The 14,935-nt window shown below is 36.7% G+C and overlaps 1 protein-coding gene across 1 annotated transcript in view; it reads left to right on the forward strand.

Annotated features, from left to right (window-relative positions):
• LOC124874972 (protocadherin-15-like) overlaps positions 1-14,935 on the forward strand; it is a 346,908-nt gene that overhangs the window by 308,702 nt on the left and 23,271 nt on the right. Inside the window, exon 36 of the mRNA XM_047376690.1 lies at positions 13,451-13,472. Coding sequence (XP_047232646.1) covers positions 13,451-13,472 — 22 coding nt within the window. The remainder of the gene's footprint in view (positions 1-13,450; positions 13,473-14,935) is intronic.

The raw sequence follows: 14,935 nt of genomic DNA on the forward strand, positions 1-14,935 counted from the left end.
TACATTTCAATGAGGGGTGTAGCTTTACATTACTTATTGTGGAGCTGTGAAGAAACATGTATATAAACAAATATAAACTGAAAAATATATTTTTTAGTTACCTTTAGGTGACCTACTCTCATTAACTTTTTATATTCTGTGCCAGTAAATTGTATTACTATATATAACAATTTGTGCTCCAGTCAGTGATATTCTCACTGAAATCTGTGAAGGAACAAAAAATATCTTCTCTTACAAAAGGTTGAACAGAGGTTTGAGTTGCTTTTACCACTGAACTGAGCTTCTGAACAAGTCTAGTTTTGGTGTAACGAATGTGAAGAAATATGCCAGCTTTGACAGAAAATAGCAAGACGGGGATCCTCTGTTAGTTTTTTGTTTTTTCATAGAAACTTTTACTTTTATCTTCCTGCAGGGCAGAGATGGTGACTCAAACTAATACTCTATTCACACTTCAATAAAAAAAAAAAGACTTCAGACTTGACTTTCACGATAAAGACTCAGAACTTAACTCAGACTCGTGGTCTGAGACTCTTATCCTATGAACGGTCATTATCATAATGAGCGGTGAAAGCAGGCCTGCAGTAAGCAACAAAAAACAGCTCTTACAGGTGATGTGCATATTCTATAAAAAGTTTGTTTGGTTTATTAGCCAGGAAGCCTGCAAAACACTGGTTATTAATGTTTCCTAACAGTCTGTTCATGCTTGCTGCAGCTTCATAGTTACAACCAAATAGATGTCTGTCAGACAGAATGATGTACTAAATGACTTCAGGGTCATTTCAGAACAAAGTAAACAAACTCTTAGTACTAAATAAACTCTTGTTGTTCAGCTAGCAGATTAAAATAAAGACATTGTGCCTCACTTTATATTTTATAAATTACAACATACTTTTGAACATCTTTACTGTTTAGACTAGACGTCAAATATCTGAAATGTAGATTTATAACATATGGCTGCACGGTGGCACAGTGGTTAGCACTTTTGCCTTGCAGCAAGAAGGTCCTTGTCCCACAGTCCAAAAACATTGCTGTTAGGTTAACTGGTCTCTCTAAATTGCCCTTAGGTGTGAACGGGTGTGTGCATGGTTGTTTATACTGTGTGTCTTTGTGTTGCCCTGCGATGGACTGGCGACCTGTCCAGGGTGTATCCCGCCTCTTGCCCATAGACTGCTGGAGTTAGGCACCAGCTTCCCCGTGACTATGTACGGACAAAGCGGATATAGAAAATGGATGGATGGATTTATAACATGTTTTATGATCATCCTGCAAATCTTCCGATTCAGAGGAAGATAAAAAAAAATGGAGTGGACACTTTGAACACAGGGATAAAAAAAAGTCAATTATGTCATTTCAAACACTTCCAGATCTTCAAATCAAAAGCTCTTGTGTAAATTAATTCAGAAAACCATCATTAACTGGTGTTAATTAATTTTTCGCATGTTTCTTCTAACATGAATTTGTATTTTTTTATTTGCCTAATATTATACGATACCAATAATTCACTGCATATTATAAATTTTTTTTAAGTATATTACAAAAATCGTTTTTACCAAGATAACTGTTAAATGGTCATGTGTTAAATTAATACTAGAGATAAAAGGGCCTAAAATATAAATTTCTGTTATTTCATCCTAATGCTAAATATTTGTTTCATTACCCAAAACATTGGCAAAATTCTGATTCCAGATTTAAAAAAAAGGAAACGTTACGGAGAGTAAAGAATGCATCAGTTTGGAATTGAAGGTGTCGGTCATAGCAAACCCCATGAAAGTCAACCTCAGCTTTCTTCTGTTCAGATATGTAGATGTTGATATTTTTACTTTTAATCTCTCCTGCTTCTCTTTGTATTTCCACATTTTTCATTTACACCTCTCTTCTTCATTCTTTCCCATTTATATTTTATTGCTTTGTTATTTCCGTTACTCCATAGTTACAGTGCCATGCAAATGTACTCGGCCCCCTTGAACTGGTCAACCTCTTGCCACATTTCAGGCTTCAAACATAAAGATATAAGATTCTATTTTTTTGTGAAGAATCATCAACAAGTGGGACACAATCGTGAAGTGGAATGACATTTATTGGATTGGTCAAACTTTTTTAACAAATAAAAAACTGAAAGTGGGGCGTGCAATATTATTCGGCCCCCTTGCTTTAATACTTTGTAGCGCCACCCTTTGCTGCAATTACAGCTGCAAGTCGCTTGGGGTATGTCTATCAGTTTTGCACATCGAGAGACTGAAATTCTTGCCCATTCTTCCTTGCAAAACAGCTCGAGCTCAGTGAGGTTAGATGGAGAGCGTTCGTGAACAGCAGTCTTCAGCTCTTTCCACAGATTCTCGATCGGATTCAGGTCTGGACTTTGACTTGGCCATTCCAACACCTGGATACGTTTATTTGTGAACCATTCCATTGTAGATTTGGCTTTATGTTTTGGATCATTGTCTTGTTGGAAGATAAATCTCCGTCCCAGTGTCAGGTCTCTTGCAGACTCCAACAAGTTTTCTTCCAGAATGGTCCTGTATTTGGCCCCATCCATCTTTCCATCAGTTTTGACCATCTTCCCTGTCCCTGCTGATGAAAGCAGGCCCAAACCATGATGCTGTCACCACCGTGTTTGACAGTGGGGATGGTGTGTTCAGTGTGATGAGCTGTTTTGCTTTTATGCCAAACATATCGTTTTGCATTGTGGCCAAACAGTTCAATTTTGGTTTCATCTGACCAGGGGGCAAACTTTAAACGAGACTTTTTATGGATATCTTTGAGAAATGGCTTTCTTCTTGCCACTCTTCCATAAAGGCCAGATTTGTGCAATGTATGACTGATTGTTGTCCTATGGACAGACTCTCCCACCTCAGCTGTAGATCTCTGCAGTTCATCCAGAGTGATCATGGGCCTCTTGGCTGCATCTCTGATCTGTCTTCTCCTTGTTCGAGATGAAAATTTAGAGGGACGGCCGGGTCTTGGTAGATTTGCAGTGGTCTGATACTCCTTCCATTTCAATATGATTGCTTGCACAGTGCTCCTTGGGATGTTTAAAGCTTGGGAAATCTTTTTGTATCCAAATCCGGCTTTAAAATTCTCCACAACAGTATCTCGGACCTGCCTGGTGTGTTCCTTGGTCTTCATGATGCTCTCTGCGCTTTGAACAGAACCCTGAGACTATCACAGAGCATGTCATTTATACAAAGACTTGATTACACACAGGTGGATTGTATTTGTCATCATCAGTCATTTGGGACAACATTGGATCATTCAGAGATCCTCACTGAACTTCTGGAGTGAGTTTGCTGCACTGAAAGTAAAGGGGCCGAATAATATTGCACGGACCACTTTTCAGTTTTTTATTTGTTAAAAACGTTTGACACATCCAATAAATTTCATTCCACTTCACGATTGTGTCCCACTTGTTGTTGATTCTTCACAAAATATTTGAATTTTATATCTTTATGTTTGAAGCCTGAAATGTGGCCAGAGGTTGACCAGTTCAAGTGGGCCGAGTACTTTCGCAAAGGCACTGTATGTGGCCAGAATGTTTTTTGTTGTTCTGTTTGTTTCTGCTGTTTCTGTTTTTATAAGTGCTTGTTTGTTTTCTTTTTCTTGATTTTTTGTTTTTTGTTGCTGTATTTTAGACACTTGTTGCTCTGAACATTTCTAGTTATTCATTTATTTTCCTTTACATACGGCCCAGCCTCTGTTTATCCACATGGTATTGTTACTTTGTTTTTGTTTTCAGGGTAAGAGCTCTTTATATGTAAACAGCAGAACAGAAAAAAATAAGACTATTTTAGTTGACCGATTTTTTTATTATTATTGATTGCAATAAATTTTTAAAGCGTTGTGTAGGGATTTTCTTTTTTTTTTTTTTTGGTTTAAATAAAACAAGCATTGTTTATTTTAATATGACGAAATTGTATTTTTTTCAATGAAGTATGCAGAGCTAATCTAGATTTATTTGCAAGAAAAGCTAAATGTACTTATACATGCTACAGTGACAAAGACATAATCTAAATTAGTGTGCTTGTGTGAGACCATGGCTCTTTTTACTTAAAAAAGGAGCCTCAGGGTCCATAACAATTGAAATAATCCGAAAGCAGTTTCTAATAAAGTTTCTTTTTATAAATATCAAGCAGAGCTTTAAAGCGCTAGCTGTAATGCTCAACTTGTGAAAGTAAATCTGTTGGTCTTCTTCTTGACACTCAGACAACAATTCTGAGCGCTACTCTGCTGGACAGGACACAATAAAAGAGAGGTTTTCATTCAGCGGCCAGTTTGGCAATAGCGAGTCAACCTCTTCACCCCTCGGATAGACATGACTCCAGAAAAACCCAGGTTCTGGCATTACAAGCCCAGTAAAAATAACGTAGAACAGGAAGGAGACTAAATTAATAGGACTCATGCCCGGCTTAGAAGTATCATTATCCTGCATTCATCATAACGTAAAAACGGCAGCTGACAAGGTAAACACAACAGAACACAGGAGGTTTAACAACAAAAAAACGAACAGGGAGCCTGGCGCTGCGCTGAAACCTCCGCCGTGTAGTCTGGGAATATGAAGACTTTCTGACCGTGGTGCAGCAGCGGGGCTTGCTGTTGGCTCAGCCTCAGAATATTCATCACGTCGCAGTCATTGTGCACTCTGGCGATGATGATCCAAGGTTGTTCATTGGGAAGTGGCTTGGGTCTCGGGGCACGGTGCGCCCTATCTATTTTTACGGACTTGGGATAGTTGTCCTGTGCCTGCAGCTCTGAAATTAATTTTGAAACAAACTGCAGGACGGCCACCCTCTTTACCTTCCTTGACGCCAACAATCCGAATGTTTTGTCTGCGCGAGCGCTCTTCCAAGTCATTCACCTTTGTTTTAAGAAGCCCGTTAGTCGCCGCTAGCTCGCTGAAAGTTGCCTCCAGCGCCAAAACACGGGCATCGGTAGAGGATAGAGCCGCGTCTATGTCGTCTAAACGGTGCTGGACCTCACTGTGCTCTGTCTGCAGGGTTGTTAAACGAGCCTCAATGGAGTCCAGGCGTCCTTCCAGTGATTTCTTGAGACAATCCACGAGGATGTAGACTTTAGAAAGATCATCTTTGTGGCTATTGACGGCGGCTAATATAGTCTCGTTGCTAACAGCAGAGCCTGTGTGAGCGGTCAACTTCTGGGCTTCGTCTTTCCTTGGCATAATGTGAAATGTCAAAACTGAAATATACTGAAGAAACAGGTGCCTACTAGTCCTCCGGCGAAAAAATGAATAACTTTGGTGCAGTAAATAAATGTTAAATGGAGGCAGCGACATGGAGCTCCAGAAAACACGTCTATTCCATTACTGCACGCTAGCGCCCCCCACATAATGCTGTAACCTTTGACATTTTTTGTCACATTAGAAGCACAAACTTCAGTGTATTAGTATTTTATTAGTATTTTATTGATGGACTAACACAAATTAGAGCTTAATTTTGAAGTAGAATGATTTTTTTATGTGTTTTATAATCTTAGACAGATGCAAATTTTAAAAGGAAGCTTGCATTTGTATTCATCTTCCTTTACTTAGCACCTCAGCCAACCTGCTCAGAGTTTTTTGGAGAACATTATTGAACAAATTGCATCAAAAACACTAAGGAACATTGCAGACAGGTCAGGGATAAGGATGTGGAAGAATTTAAAGCAGGACTAGGTTTATAAGCCACATTCCAAGCTTTGAAAATCTTAAAGAGTGCTGTTCAGTCCATCATCAGAAAACAGAGAGGGTAGGGAACAACTGCAAACCCACCAAAACATGATGTTCACCTACACTGACACCCTGGACAAGGAGAGAATTGATCAAAAAGCAACCACTGTGGTAACTCTGGACAGGCTGCTCATCCAATTGATAGATCTGTTTTTTTTGGTTTGCTTAGGAATTCATAAAATCATACAAATCTGGTATTTTTACATGGGGTTTATATCTTATAGATCCAGTGTATATAGAGGTCCTTCCAGTTTCTGGTGAGTCTGTGAAGGCATCAGCTTATCAGACACTACTTAGTAGTTTAATTTGAAATGCAACACACGTGAATGTTACAGCTATGTGAGTCACTTATCTAGAAAATTTTAAAATATCCTATGAACCGAAAGATTCGTTATGAATTGAAATGTGAAAAGTGAAAACCTGAAAAGACTTTACTTAGCATTACTTTAAGTGTCACTAAAATACATCTCTTTATTCTCTCACCTCTTGAGCAATACACTGTTGTGAAAATAAACTGTTTCAACTAAAAAAATATCAGTTAATTTTTGCTTTTGATATTGATCCAGATTCTGAGATACTTGCTCTCTCTGTAACATATTCAGTTGTCATTGTCTTGCACACATTGATGAAGCTGTTTCGCAAGCACCGTTAATCATGTCAGTGTGATTGTATCCAATCATGGGGTGCAGCCGAATAAACACTGTGATGTTGACACCCTTGGCATTATGAGAAGATTTCAACTGTCAGGTAACCCACTGGACTGTTTTCTCCTGTAATTTTACAACACAGTGAGCTGGGATATTTTTCAAATGCTCAGCGGCATGTTTCCACCACCACAAAGTCATCATCCAACTTTAGACTGTGTTGTCATAATGCATTTTTTTTTAACAAAGACTCTGTGTGCTCAAAACAACATCAGCATTTCACATTCAGATGAGTGGCTCTACATAAGCAGTGGCGTGTATTTGCAAACACACAGTAGCCCAGCATCGGTTTCACATGACTGGGCTAGAAATGTTTTATGTTGAGATTAGCTTTCAACCTCAGTCTGCTGCATCTTATAACATATCCACGTACTCATTGTGTCTTCTTTGCCAGACAGGGATATTGTTCTTTTTACTATTTCAGTTGCTTTTGTAAAACAGAGCAGATGCATCATGACATCTTTGGAAATGTGTTTGTTTTTACCATTTATTTCATATTGAACTAGAAAACACATGTATAATACAAAGCAATTATGTTTCTGGGAGGCCACTGAAGCAGAAAACAGTTGCTGCATACAGTACATCACATAATATATTGTTGCTGTTCATGTACAGTGTTTTAGACCTAAGTTTGATGGTTACCATTATTATGTTTCTCAGCTTGTGCTTCAGCCAGGTTTAGGCACCATTTCTACTTGATTAATGTGAAGCAATTACATTACCTGATTAGGTTAACCCAAAAAAACTTATTTGTAAAGTTTAGGAAATTATTTGTTGAATTTATTCTGTCATGTCTAATGTATTAATTAGTCTTGTTACATGGTGTAATTAAAATTAAATTTAAAAGACGTCCCTTGCAATATAAAGAGTGTCACATCAGAAGTGTCAAAAGGCCTACATTAAATTATTTTTTATTGTAGTAACATAATCTTACACCTACAAACTATAAAAATAATCCAGCTTTTAATTATAGTACATTTATTTACTGGAGAGAAACAAATCATGGTAAAAAATTAGTTTAAAACTATACATTAAAAAATGACTGGTCAGCCGGAATAACTCCTTCAAGATTAATGCAACTGAAGCATATTTTTCAGAGTACATTTTTATAGGATCACCAGTGGGTCTATGAATGTTTGATTTGTAATCCATAACTTGCAGTTTCCCTGTGGTACAAATATGATGTGACGCAGAGACACATTTATTGTAGCCAATCTTCGAAAATGGGCAAGATAGGAGAACATGCCATTAAAGTAAGGCAGAAAATGGCTACAAGAAAATTTGAATCACCTACATTGCCTTGCTAAAGTATTTACACCACACGAAGAATTTTCTTTTTTACATTTTGTAATGTTACAAACACAAACTTAATTGTATTTTCGGCACTGTAGTTTATGAACAAACAGAAAACAGGGCATAATTGTGAAGGGGTTTTCATATTTACCAAGTAAAAATGGGACATGCATTTAAAAAAAAAATATTCTATTGGTCAAATACAGACCTTGGTAAAAGCACTTTGTTTAACATCTTGTAGACTACTACTAACAAATCACCTAAAACCACCACACAGCCAAGGTGGCATATGCATTTCACTAATGGCTGTTGATGCATTTTCCAGACATTCTGAGGATTGTATTATAAGCGCTTTGCTGCCATCTAGTGCCCAAAGTTCTGCCTAAAAATGCTTCAGTTTACCAAATTACTCACCAAATACATAAATGTATTTATGCAAAAATAGAAATGAACAAATTTTCTAGGAATGTTAATTCTGGTAGTAACTGGTTAAAGATCAACTAATGTAATTTAATTGCTTTTGGTTTGTTTTACATATTTGTTTTATTAGGATTTATTGACTGAGATTTTACTTGCTTTTGACATATATGAAGGGTGGGTAGAATAAGTCTTAGTAATATTTTAATATTATATTTTAAATTGCTTGTTGGCTTCATGGGCTTCCATGCAGCCCCTAACAAAAGCAGATCTTTCCTCGAAGCCAGCTAAGAGTTAGCAAACAGAGCCTGTTTTTGGTGCTTCAGATGGTGCTTTGCCAGTGGAAACAAAATAATTAATGCCAAGTACAGTTAAGCCTAAAGCCAGCTAGCCAAAGTCCTGACTCCAATCTGATAGAGAATTTGAGGAGGAAGCTTAACACTAGGGCAATGGCAAGGAGGCCTTCCAACATCAAAGAACTGAAGATCACTGAAGAAAAAAAATCTAATTTACCAGTGGAGACATGCAACATGCTGTCCAGCAGTTATAAGAAGTGTTTGATTGTTGTAATGTAAGAAAGATCTTAGCAATATCTGTTGTGATGAGTATAAATAAATTCCACATGCTTTTTTAAATTAGAACGTCAATAAAAATGAAGATTTTATTCATTTCTTTTCAAAACTGATACTTCTTTTACATTGTTTTGGTTTTTTAGAGATGCCTGTCTCATTGCCCCTCAGAAACATAATTCTTGGTTAAATGAGAATACATTTTAAATCTCAACCTGCCAGGGGTGGGAATAATACTGGGATTAACTGGAAGCACTGGATCTGGTTTAAAAAAAACTCACATTGTCCCAGATTACATGAATATAGACTGTGAGAGAAAAGTGGAGTACTTATAAAGGTCCTACACACCTATGGGGGAGATGACGAAAACTGAGAAAAGTTACAGAAAGGCTTCTGCCAAGATTCAAACTAGAGAGCTTCTAGTCATCATAAAACAGTATACACCACAATTTTTTTCCTATCTTCAATATTAATTTGGTTATGGATTAGAAATTTAGAGAGATTATTTCCTTCAATAATAAGCATATCTCAAAATGCCGTATAGTTTGTTATGCAGAGCCTGACACATGGACAATATTTGGATTTCACCAACTGATAATAAGCCAGGTTTCTTCTCATTATGAAAGCATAATACTTTTAGGTATGTATTTTCAGACGATGTATAAAATGGCTTTGAGGAGTTGGTTTTTTCAAAAGCAGTTCTATTTAATTTACCAGTAAAAAAAAGTGGAACAAAGACAAGGAATGAGATCTCATTAGAGAGAGAAGGCTGAAGTAGCACAGGCTGTGAAACAGATGGAGGAAAAGGAAATGGGTAAATGTACACAACTGCAGAGCTTCTTTGTAAGGGAGCTGAGTGATAAAATGTGAACAAAAAGAAAGATTAGACCATTAGCAGGTTGTTATGGTCTGTTCCTAATACCTAATAATATTTCTCTTCTACTACTTCCTAAAATTCTGCAGGAAAAGGTGGAGAGGACAGAAAGAGTTGGTCATGTCAGATGTGCGCATGTTTGTGTGCTTGGTGGAGATTAGATGGCTGTCTGCGTCTTTGTGTCTCGAAGGGATCTCATAATGTGTCTGTCAGAGCAACAAGGGCACCAAGATAGAGACTTATCTTCACACACTGACTGCACTGCACACATTACCAGGCACAAAATGTCAGCTGGAAACACAAATACACACTTTTGTTTTGTCAGTTAATTTTAACATGTAAAGACCCTCTTAACCACCCTGTTCGTTTCAGCCATCAGTCCATTCATTACTCGTCCATTTAGCCTGTCTGTTCAGCCACTCTTATATGCATCAGCGTTAATCCTGTTTACAGTGCCCCTTATCTTTTAGGCAGAATTTCATTTTAAGGTGTATTTTGATACTGAACAAAGACCTAAAATTTATTCCTGGTGTGTGTGTCTTGTTTATGGAAGAAGCACAGCTGTGAATTTCTGAGAGAAATCAATGAAATGCTCAAGCGCCTGAATAATCTGTGTGGGCCTGTGAGTATGAATCTGATGTGTCCTCTAAAAGTCTGCATTTGTTGTTCTGTGATATATCTTCATTTTACCAGCTCATTACTTCTGTTACACCCCACAGTGTCTTCTGTAATCTCCTGGTTCTGGCACATTGACAAAGAGGCTAGTCACTGTATTTCTTTTTTCTTCTTCCTTTCTTATGTTGAGTTGTTTCACTTTCACTGAATCTTATTGTGTTTTTTATTACTTTACTGTCTCAGAAGTTTCTTTTTTCATGTTAGAAATAATTTCACACAGTAGGAAACGGTGCCGAGTTATTGTTAAAATGCTGCCAACTCGGCTTCTGTAATCGGATATGTGGTCAAATTAACAAAATGTTTCTTGCATTTGAAAACAATAATTGTTTCCTTCCTATTGGAGTAATCATGGTTGTATAACTATTTCTTATTTAAAGTCAAAATGTGTGGGACTCCGCAGGGGTCAGTTTTAGGACCTAAATCCTTTATGATCTATGTAAATAACCTAAATCATCCAAAATAAGTTATGAAATTATTGAAATTTTTGAATTTATTTGTTGATGACAAACTTTTTCTGTGTTGGAGACACTCTGGAACAGTTGTTTTAAAGATGTCAATGAAGAAATGGAAAAGCAAAAAATATGGTTTGATTGTAAGTAACTGTCTTAAATGTTAGCCAAACCAAAATATGTTGTTTGGGAACTGTACAACAGACAAGGAACTAAAAATTCAGATAAATGAAGTGGATCTTGAAATGGTGTATGAAGTCAAACTTCTTTGCATTGTTACTGATGCCAAGCTGAACTGGAAACCTCATATCAGATATGTTTAAAGTAAAATATCCAAAAGTATTTTTATATTGCACATACATAACTAAACATGTGTTACATGAAATAGCACTCAGTGTTCTCTACTGCTCCTTAGTTTTACAATATTTAAGTTACTGTGGAGAGGTTTGGGGAGCCAAATACAAAACAACACTACAGTCATTAATCCGACTTCAAAAAAGAGCATCAACAGTAATTAACAAGGCTAGATACCTGGATTATACTAACCAACTATTAATACAATCAAATGAATAAAACTTACAGATCTACTTAAACTACAAATAACTATGATAATATATAAAGCTAAAAGAAAATGTTCAAAAATTATTGAAGAAAAGGGAAGGAATTAATGTCAATATCAAATGCAAATAATTAGAACAAGAAAACGTTTCTGTATTTCTGTTTGAAAGGTGAAGCTTTGGAACATTGTGAATCAGTGTGGAGCAATGTCCAAACATAAATCTGTTTAAAACTCAGAATAAATAGATGATTGTTAATGACAATCAGATTTCAATAATCATTATTATTATTACTACCATTATCACTATTTATTACCTTCTATACTACTGTACATTGTATTGTTGTCTTAAGGTGTTGTCTTGGGGTTACTTTATGGAATGCACTTTATTTTTTTAACTTTTTAAAGTATGTTTTGCTTGATGAATAAGAAGTGCTGGGAATAATGTCTCAGGAGAAAGGGTGTTAATATAAATTCAGACTTCTGCCCACTCCTATATATTGTTACTCTCTGCTGTTACGTTCAATAAAATTTTTTAAATAATTTGAAAGTACTTTTTTAAAAAAAAAAGAAACATTGAGAAAATAAGTCAGAATAAAAAAAACAATGCAAAGAAAAAAGTCAGATCGATAAGGAAAAGCAACAAATTGTCAAAACCAAAGTTAAAAGGTTGTAAACAAAGTTGGGGTTCAAAATAAAAACAGAAAGCCTATTAAAGGATTTAGCATTCCAAGGTGAGCAGGTCTGTAGCAGTGCAGACAGAGTATTTTCACCAAGTTGCAGATCAAGTAATGCTATTATTAGTTCATTTAGAGTCTGTATAAGCTGAGACATCAATGTGTCATATGACATGTACTTCTTTACATTTTCAAACAAATTGGCTACATGCTTTATCTGGAGATCACATTATGAACACTTTAGTATCAGCTTGGTAGACAGGCAATGGTGGAATGTCATTTATTTCTCTTTTTTTTTTTGTTGCCTGTCTAATGAATACAGGGCAGAAACTGCAGTTTGCAATATTAGTTTACAGTCCAAAGATAACAGCCAGTGAGTCATTCTCTACCGCTTCTTCCACAGTGGAAGCTGGTGTCTATTTCCAGCAGTCTTTGGGTGGGAGGCGGGGTACACCCTGGACAGGTCGCCAGTCCATCGCAGGGCAACAGAGAGACACACAGGACAAACAACCATGCACACACTCATTCACACCTAAGGGCAATTTAGAGTGACCAATTTACCTAACAGTCATGTTTTTGGACTGTAGGAGGAAGCCGGAGTACCCGGTGAGAACCCATGTATGCACAGGGAGAACATGCAAACTCCATGCAGAAAGCCCCCCGGCCGGGAGTCACACCCAGGACCATCTTGCTGCAAGGCAACATTGCTACAAACACTGCCACTGTGCAGCCTAGTCTAAAGACATATCGCTGGAAATAAATAATATTTTGTAAACTACAGAACAATAAACCTAAGATGTGAAGTTTAGTTTAAAATACAACATTGACAGTTCCACTAATGTACAGATATGTTAGTTTTGTAAATCCAAAGCAATCCAGGATTATGTAATATATAGAATCTACTATAAGTGAAATCTGCATTGGTACATTCAAAAATGCAATTCAGGGAAATGTCATTGCATTTCAGTAACCCCAGTCAGGTTTTTTTTTTTATAGTGTCGCAAAAGATTTGTTGGCCAATTTTGATTGCCTAACTCAGTTTTACTATACAGTATACTTATTTACTATTTATTTGTCTCATTGTAGTATTTTCTTGTTTTTCTCTAACATCTACAGTCAGAATTAAAAGAGCATAACCCCTCTATCAAATTGAGGTTTTAGAGCTATAAACGACTAATCTAATCTTGTTCTTTAAATCACACAAGCCACGTTAAACAATGTTCATTTACTGAGCTGAGTTGAAGACTATATGGAAAAGTTTGTGAAAAATTAAACAAACCCAAAGTTAGCTATCTATGAAATACATAAAACTCTAGAACTAAAACCGAATGTACTTCTGTTTATAAAGGTTGTTTTTGTAAATCTTTGGTGATCCCATGCTCCAAACCCAGGACCGCAACCCATACAAACCATACAAAAATGACTGTATTTAGAAAGAGAATAAAAAAAAATCTGTATTATGTTTTTCTGGTAATATTTAGTGTAACTTTCTACTGTTTCTCACTTCAACCTTCTAGGCGTGGATATGGCCAACATGAGGTGAGTGTCTTTCTCTTGTTGCTCACTATAATTGGGTATCTTCGTGTATTATTTTCTTTTAGTATCATTCATTTGATATTTAGTTATCATCCTCTTTGTTCTATTCAGTTCTTTGTTTGATGCAATACAGATAAAGTTGCATGTATTTGTGTCTCCATAACTGCCTTTTTCATATTTTCCTTTTAATCTGAGTTCAAACTGACTTCCAAAGTGATGTTTCTATTGTCTAAAAAAGTAATAAAGGTATGCCTTCAACAATAGATAAATGAAAACGCACACAGTCTTCTGAGAATGTTTGGCATCCCTGATCAAAATGATGTTGTGATAAAAAAAAGTAGATCAGAGAAGACAGGAAATGAAACATTAATCATGTTCAACATTCAAAGCAGTAATACTTTTGACTGTAGACACAGTTTTATGGTAAAAAGGGAAGAAGCAACATAAAGATTTCGGAGACCAGTGAGATTTGAGGAACAACAAATGTTTTCTGGAACTGCTGGTTGAATTGTTAGTGAGGAAATAAACTCCCTCCAGTAGGAGAGGTGGAATATATTATTACACAGTTAAAACAACAACAAATATGTCTCTAATGGAAGTTGTATCAGAGAGAGCTGCAACATGTTGGTTAATTCAACAACAAACTCATACTAAGGTTTTAAATTGCATTCGTTGCTCCCGACGCATATCCAATTATTTAAGATGTAATTCAATTCAATTCAATTCAGTTTTATTTATATAGCGCCAATTCCCAACACATGTCGTCTCAAGGTACTTTACAACAGTCAGGTACATACAATCCAATTAATCCTAACAATTGAACAGTGCAGTTTGAGTTAGCTTTTTATTCAAATTGGATAAAAAGTTTTTCTATCTAAGGAAACCCAGCAGATTGCATCCAGTCAGTGACTTGCAGCATTCCCTCCTCCTGGATGAGCATGTAGAGACAGTGGACAGTCACTGGCGTTGACTTTGCAGCAATCCCTCGTACTGAGCATGCATGTAGCGACAGTGGAGAGGAAAAACTCCCTTTTAACAGGAAGAAACCTCCAGCAGAACCAGGCTCAGTGTGAGCGGCCATCTGCCACGACCGACTGGGGGTTTGAGAGCAGAGCAGAGACACAAAAAGAACAAAGAAGCACTGATCCAGGAGTACTTTCTATGGGAAGGAAAAGTAAATGTTAATGGATGTAGCTCCTTTAGTCGTTTCACCTAGAAAGAAAGAACAGATAAACTCTGAGCCAGTTTTCAAGGTTAGAGTCTGAAAGAGAGCACATAGAGTTAGTCACAGTAAAAGCTCAGTCAATTTCCATGTCTAGGAGAGAGAAAGGGTTAAACACTTAAAGACAGGGCCATGTGGATCATCGGTAGAGGGTCAGTATTAAGTTGTTGCATTTACCTGTAATTTCATCTGTCCTCTGTACTTTTCCTGGCGGCGATAGATATTATTTCCAAACAGGAACAGT

Source organism: Girardinichthys multiradiatus, chromosome 10 (genome assembly GCF_021462225.1).
Source record: "Girardinichthys multiradiatus isolate DD_20200921_A chromosome 10, DD_fGirMul_XY1, whole genome shotgun sequence".
Classification (NCBI taxonomy): Eukaryota; Metazoa; Chordata; class Actinopteri; order Cyprinodontiformes; family Goodeidae; genus Girardinichthys; species Girardinichthys multiradiatus.